Below are 7966 nucleotides of genomic sequence, written 5' to 3' on the forward strand. Positions count from 1 at the left end.
AGGGAACTGTGCTGGGTATTTCTGTAGTTTGAAGGGCCCAATCGGGGAGAAAGGAAAACATTGCCTCATTTGAGTATGTGGACAGTGTGTAAGTCTCTGCAGAAAGTATGGATTTTTTAACTGATTTTAAATGAGCAGCTGTATCCCCCCCTCAGTCTCCTGAAATCAGGTCATGAATGAAAAGGAAGGTAGAGAAGGGATGAAATTCCATTCTGACCTATATTCTTAAAGATAGTAGTAAGGCTCTAATTTGTCTGCAAACACGCAGCCTCTGTTTCCTCCAGGGCCACTCTGCTTGACATTAGTGCTAGTGGGGCCTTTCACCTCAGCAATGATCCCAGCACCAGGACCGCCCCTGACCGTGACTGCACAAGCAGTCCCCAGGACTATCCCACAAGCCAGCTATGGGTGAATAAGCATTACCTGGATGCTTTCTCTTTTCCTGGCCTCTGAAGAGACATGTTCCAGTGGCTCTTCAACTGTTTTCTGAGAATCCTGGCTGCTATTCCTGAGCTCAGCATCTTTGAGAGAGAGAATGGCATAAGGACAGTAAGCAGATGATAAATATATTCAGAGCTACAGGAAACTGGAGACAGCATGGTAATGTGTTCCTAAACTGTACCACATCTGAAGAATTATATTGCAGATGGCAGTACTGTGAGATGGGAAGCACAGGGTCTTCACAGCTCACTCCAATTCTTACCTCTCTATGCCCTCATCCACATGAGAGAGATAAAATGATGCCAGTAATAGGCCTGGCCTGGACCTGGCTTGGTACCCAAGAAGCCCTCAACCTCTGCTAGTTACTAAGCTACTTGATCCTTTCACATGAGACCCGTTTGAAATTTACAAACCACTGATTATCAACTTCCCGAATGGTGGGTTTTGAAATGATTTTAAGACCACAATTAGCTATGTCAGTGCTATCTGAATGCTAAAGATTAGCACAATGGCTGCTTTCCCTTTGAAAATATTGTGAACATGCAGTCTGACGACAGCTACTATTTTCACTTTTCTGCGTTCTAAACAAGAACTAGAGCTGAGAATTATTGTTTTAATAAGTTCTGGAAAGTTAATAATCAGGGTAGTGTTCATATAGTTAGCCTTCACTAACAAATGCGGTAGAAAATTTTTTTCCCATTTTGTCTACAAAGCTCTTTCTCTCCACTCTCCTTCTCTCTCACCACCGCCCCCCGCTCCCACTTTCTATTTTCTTTCTTCCTGTCTGTCTCTCTTCTTGCCTGTCTTTCTCTCTCTCCCTCCTTTTCCCCTCCCTTTCCTTCTCTCTCCCCATTTTTCTCTCCCTCTTCATCCCCCTCTTTCCCCACCCCCACACACCTCCTTTCTGGCTCATTCTGTGCCTGCTCTGCTGTGGGATTCTCAGCCACGACATCTGCTCACAGCCTTTGGGCCTTAGCTCAGAGCAGCCCTAGGACGCTAGGCCCAGGGTTACTCCTCCTTGGAGTGCTTCCATAGATACAGGAGGGACCCTGGTTCTGCTGGAGGCTCCAAAGACACTGCTGCCAGCATGGGCCTGCTGCTCTCTTTTCTTTCTAACCTTTCTAATCGCATCAGATGCCCTGAGGCCAGAAGTAGCCTAGATCCTCTCTGCTTCCTTCTCTCCCACTGTGTTCTAGTACCAGCCAGGGCAACTGCCCCTGTAGATACCTCTCAACCCCAAATCTCCATATTAGTCATGTCTTATACCTGCTCTGGCAAAGATGTAAGTGAATGAAATAGAAGGAAATTCTAAGAAGAATTAGAAGCCCAGGGAGGTGTTAAGGACACATACAAGGAGGTACATAATGTTGAAGGTACAATGAGAGAAAACTGCATCCCAGCATAAGGATAAGGAGTAGTTCTTTTGGAGAGAAAATGTTATGAGAGAGGAGCAAAGGACTTAGAATCTCTCTTCTGAAAAAAGATGCTTTGAAGAATAAATGTAACACATCTCTAGTTCCTGAATATGTCTTCCTTCCTACAAAAGTTTCCAGATAATCTACATGGGGTTTCCAGCACTCTCATGACAAGAGTAGCATGCTTTTTAGGTTAATTTACTTTGTTATTGGAATATAACACACATACGGTAAAGTGCATGAATTTCTAATGTATCTACTCCCATATAACAACCATCCAAATGAAATCTAAAGCATTTCCAGTGTTCAGAAGCTTCTACTCATCCCCATCCAGCTAATATACCTCTTAATGGTAGTTGCTCTTCTGATTTCCACTATCATTGATTCATTTTGCTCAGAAGCCAACTTTTTTTATTTAAAAAAAAAATCAATATTCCTTAATTTTAAGTTGCACTTTATTTTTTTTTTAAATAGACTTTTCTTAGTTTAAATTTTAAATTTGAAGAACTACAAAAAACAACTAAAAGAAAACTGGATCTTCATTGTGCATATATTAATTTATAATTAGGATAAAATTACTAAAAAGCCAGAAATCTTTAAAGAATAGATTAGACTTTGCAATGATAATAATCCTGGTGACTTCACTGCTTGACAGTCTAATGTTCATGGGACGACTACCAACTACAACGACTAATTGCCTTGGCTAAACTGTCACTGGGTGTTGCAGTTTATTATTAAGCAGCTGTCAAGCTCCCCCTCAGAGGTGGTTGCATTTCAGAACTCAGCAAGGTGATGATATGGCTCTCTTTCCTGTGTCTCTGGGGTTTTGTGAGGTTTAATTAGTTAATGTTCACAGCCCTGAGATCCTCAAATGTGCTATCCTAGGGAAAAGTTGAGGCAATGGTATTATATAAGTCACAACTAAAAACACAATTGAGGCTGTAAATTTGTTATTTTATTGCTTACAGCACCTAAGTAGCTTAGAAGTCATGAACCAATGTTTTATTCGAGTGAGAGTGAAGGAACAATTTGCTAGGACTTTCTAAGTGAGACTGCTTAGCTGAAGTAGATTTATTACAAAGCTAATCAAGCTGGAGGTTCAGGACCTTTACTAGTACACGCCTCTTATAAGGCATAGCTACTACTGAATTCATAATTTTGCATTATTTTTCTTAAAGAGAGCTTTCAAATTGTACAGACTTTAAGTCCCACAAGACCAGGGTCTGCCTTGCTCTTTACTAATAGGAATAATATATAGGGAAAGCTAAATAATACATCTTGAAGATAATAGGAAAAAAATAATAGCATACAATCTGGTATTTTTTACATTTATTTTAAATATCAATAAAAAATTCCAACAAGATTTTTTGTGAAATGAAATAACTGGTTATAAAAGAGTAAATATGAAGGAATAGGTAGTTAACAAAATTTTAAGAAATAAAAACAAAGAATGAACCAAATTTCCTAATGAATTTTAAGACATATTATAAAGCCATATTACCAAAAGTTTTATTGGAGCTAGAGCCAGGACACTGGTCAAGATAGAGTAGAAGGTAAATGCTGTACACGCCTTTGGTGTCACGACCACACTAAAATTATAGCAAAACTACTAAACAACCATCACTGAGAATCACCTGAGGTCTGGCTGAACAGAAGCCATATAACTAGGAACATATGAAGTCACCTTAAAGCAAGAAGGAGGGGTGGAGAAACAAAACAGACTGGTGTTACAACCACATATGGTGATCAGGAAGATTATCTTGGCTGCAGAGCCTCCCTCCCCTACCTGAGGAGTGAAGTGTCCCGGCCCCACACTGGGCTTTCCAGCCCACAATTCCAGTGCCAGGAAGAGACATCCCAATAACCTCTGGCTGTGAAAACCAGTGGTGATTGTGGCTAAGTGAGACGGAGGGCTGCAAGGGTTGCACACAATTCTTCTGAAATGGCCCGGGCCCAGACTTAACTCGCTGATGGACTCACTTGCTCTGAGCTCCAGCATTGGGGCAGCTGCTTGAGGAGTACCAGGGACATACTGGGAGACACTGAGTTGTTGAGCTTCAGGGAGAGGGCTGAATGGGGCAACTTTCTCCCAGATAGAAGTACTGGCAGTATTTATTGTTCCATTGTTGAGCCCTCATCCCTCCCAGTATGCAGACCCAGGCAGCCACCATATCTGTCTCCATCAACCTGGATAACACAAGTCACTCCACCCAGGTGATTCCCTGAGATGCTGCCTCTCCCAACTTGCAGGCTCATCCAAGCTGCCTCCAGTGGTGTATTCCATAGAAACAGCCTGTCTTGGCTCTTGCAGTGGACTTTCATAAAATCTCTCAAAGGCTCACAAAACCTAAAGAAGCAGCATCTGGCCTCAGCATGCCCTGTACCTCTTGCTGAGCAGCCCCAAGCCCCATACTAGCAGTGGTCAGCCTAGGTCCCCGGCTTGGCCTCTCAAGGCATCTATAAGGCCAGCATGGCTGCCAGCCATCTGCAGATTGCTTGGTGACTCTTATCATGTGGCCCCAGAGGTGCACAGGCTGCAGATGAACTTGGTCTGAAGCAGAACCCCTCAAGGAGATCCTTGGGCCAGTGTACCCAGTGGCCTGCTTCAACCAGCACCAGAACTGAAGTACCAGGGCTGCATCTGAGGAGGACACATCTGAGGAGACTGGGAAGGCACCAGAGCCCTGACAAATGAATCCTGCTTTGTTGGTCAGCCCCTCACCAGCCAATTCTCACAACCAATCAACCCCAAAATCAACCCTTCCCATCAGCATGCAAACAGTAACTAATGGTCAGTTATAAGAGGAGAATACACACGATCCACACAAGGGACACACCTTGAGCACCTTGCTCAGGTGACCAGGGCAGACCATGCCACTGGGCCACACAGGGCACCTACTACATAAAGCTAGTCTACTAAGACCAGGAGACTCGGGAGCCCTACCTAATAAAAAGAAAGACACAGAGAGGCAGCCAAAGTAGGGAGACAAAGAAACATGTCCCACATGAAAGAACAGAACAAAGCTCCAGATAAAGAACTCAACGAAATTGAGACAAGCAATCTACCAGATGCTAAGTTCGAAACACTGGTTATAAGGATGTTCAATGAATTTACAGAAAAAGTAGATGAACTTAGTGAGAATTTTAACAAAGAGAAAGAAAACATATAAATGGAGATGGAAAAACAACATTTCTGAGGTTTCGGAGAAATGTGGCGGAGTGAAAGACATCCCCAGATCTCTCCCCTTAAAACAACAATAAGCCAAACATCTAAAACTCAACAAAAAACACCCAAACTGCACACCAGCACATCTGAGTGTGGGATCTGCGCATAAGAGCTACCACAGGTCAGAATCCTGGGTGTCGAGAGGTGGACTGGGAGAAATAAAGAAGCTGCCTCTAGCAGCCGCCAGAGCTCCCTGTAGGTGGAGGAGGAGGGGAGAAGGTGTGGTGAGTTCCCTAAACAGCCCTGCCTGGGAGAGTTGTGAGTTCCACACAGTCAGTGGCAGGGCCCAGACATCAGGGCAGAAAGCAGAGAAGCGGGATAGCAGAGAAACAACAGTTGATTTTTACTGACCACAGTTGCAAAACCAAGGCTGAGCTCAGCCCCCAACTACCAACTCAGAGGGCCCCTCCCCCCAACCCTCCAAGACCAAACACCATGTAGCCACAAGGGAATCTGAGCAAATGCTACCAAAACTGTCACTAACACTGGCAGAGACTGAAACTGAGGATAGTAAACGTGATTAAATATCTATAAGAAAATAAAAAGGCATGATTAACGCTTTATATAAAGCAGGGATCCAAAAGTATTAGACGCCAACTACTGGAAACCAAAGGAAAAGTGCCTTCTGTGCAGCAGGCTAAAGAGACACCTTTATCTAATAAATATTTCTGGAAAAAAAGCAGAATACATTTCCATTAATGCCCAGGTAGAAAAATAGTTCATTAAACGTATGAACAACCAAGGTGACAAGTAATCTCAGAAAGAAATAGAAAAATCTCCAGAAAATAAGCTTACAGATATAGAAATATACAACTTAAATGACAGAGAATTCAGGATGATACTTTTGAAAAACTCAGTGAGTTCCGAAACGAGTCATATCAACAATTACAAGAATTGAAACAACAACTAGATGGGCAGAATGAGTTCTTTAGCAAAGAGATCGAAACCGTCAAAAAGAGAAGAATAGATCTTCTAGAGATAAAACAACAACAACAACAACACACTGAAACAGTTGAAAAATGAAATAGGAAGCTTGGGAAATAGAGTCAAACAAATGGAGGAAAGGATCAGTGATATCAAAGACAGAAATCTAGAAATAAATCAAAAGGAAGAAGAGAGAAACCAAAGAATGAAAAATAATGAAAGAGAAATACAAGAACTAGGTGATACCATCAGGAGAGGAAATAAGAGAAAATGGGCATTATCGAAGGCAAAGAAAAGGAGCAGGGACTAGAAAGCATTTTCAGACAAATAGTTGATGAGAATTTCCAAAATCTAAGGAATGAGCTGGAACTTGGAATTCAAGAAGTCAACGGAACACCCAATTATCTCAACCCAAAAAGGCCCTCAGCAAGACAAACTGTATTAAAATTATCAAAAATCAACAACAAAGACAATTCTCAGGGCAACCAGGGAGAAGAAAACAGTAACTTATAAAGGTAAACCCATTAGATTGTCCTTGGACTTCTCAGCACAAACCTTACAAGCCAGAAAGGAATAGATTCAAATATTTAAACTATTAAGTGAAAGGAACTACCAGCCTAGAATAATGTATCCAGCTAAGCTCTCCTTTAGATATGAAGGAGAAATTAAGACCTTTCCAAATGTACAAAAAATGAGGGAATTCTCCACTACATGGCCTGCACTACAGAAAATACCTTTTAAAGGGGTCAGCTCACCTAAAACAAAATGACAAAAAAAAAAATACACAATAAGCAGTAAGGAGACTATCAGGCAAATAGAAGCAGAGGAGTGCAACCCTTACTAAGAACAGAGCATTATAAGCTTTAATAATAATAAGAGAATTGCTATAGCAAGACAGTAATGAATGTTCAGCATACAAAGGGACAAACTAAGACAACAATGACTGAAAAAAGGAAAATTCAAAGATCCAAATTCACAAAAGGGAATGGATATAAGGCATGCACAGAAGAAAATGGACGATTTATATATCCTTTACATATTTGTAAATGATAACCACACACCGAAAATTCAGAACCATTGTATATAACATAAAACAAGAAGGACCAGAGGGAAAACCCACAAAAGCTAACCAAAATAAAGAAAACAGAAGCACAAGGACAAGGAAACAATGGAAATACCGAGACACCAGAAAGCAAAAGATAAAATGGCTATAAGAAGACCTCATATTTCAATAATCACCCTAAATGTAAATGGACTGAAATGACCAATAAAAAGGCATAGAATTCCAGAATGGATCAAAAAACAAAATCCAACCATATGCTGCCTCCAGGAGACACATCTCAGCTCCAAGACAAATACAGACTCAAAGTGAAAGGGTAGAAAATGATATTTCAAGCAAATGGCATTTAGAGAAAAGCAAGAGTAGTGGTACTAATATCAGATGAAATAGACTTCAAAATAAAAAAGATAAAGAAAGATACTGAAGGACATTTCCTAATGATAAAGGGAATCATGCACCAAGAAGACATAACTCTTATCAATATCTTTGCTCCCAATCATGGAGCCCCGAAATATGTAAAATAATTACTAACAGAACTAAAGGGAGGAAAAGACCAAAACACTATCATAGTAGGGGATCTAAATACCCCACTGTCAGATATGGACAGATCATCTAAACAGAAAATCAATAAGGAAATAACATCCTTAAATGACATTTTAGACCAACTGGACATAATTGACATTTACAGAGCCTTCCATCCCAAAACAGCTGCTTATACATTCTTCTCTAGTGCGCATGGAACATTCTCAAGAATTGATCACATACTGGGACACAGAGAAAGCCTCAATAAATATAAGAGGGTTGAAATTATACTGATCATAATGCTTTGAAACTAGAGATCAACAGCAAAAAGAAAGCAGAAAGAACCACAAATAATGGAGATTAAACAACATGCTACCG

General features: G+C 41.0%; 1 protein-coding gene across 1 annotated transcript in view; it reads right to left on the minus strand.

Annotated features, from left to right (window-relative positions):
* CFAP61 (cilia and flagella associated protein 61) overlaps window positions 1-7966 on the minus strand; it is a 271044-nt gene that overhangs the window by 177699 nt on the left and 85379 nt on the right. Inside the window, exon 10 of the mRNA XM_015597027.2 lies at window positions 424-521. Coding sequence (XP_015452513.1) covers window positions 424-521 — 98 coding nt within the window. The remainder of the gene's footprint in view (window positions 1-423; window positions 522-7966) is intronic.

This window comes from Pteropus alecto, unplaced genomic scaffold (assembly GCF_000325575.1).
Source record: "Pteropus alecto unplaced genomic scaffold, ASM32557v1 scaffold45, whole genome shotgun sequence".
NCBI lineage: Eukaryota > Metazoa > Chordata > Mammalia > Chiroptera > Pteropodidae > Pteropus > Pteropus alecto.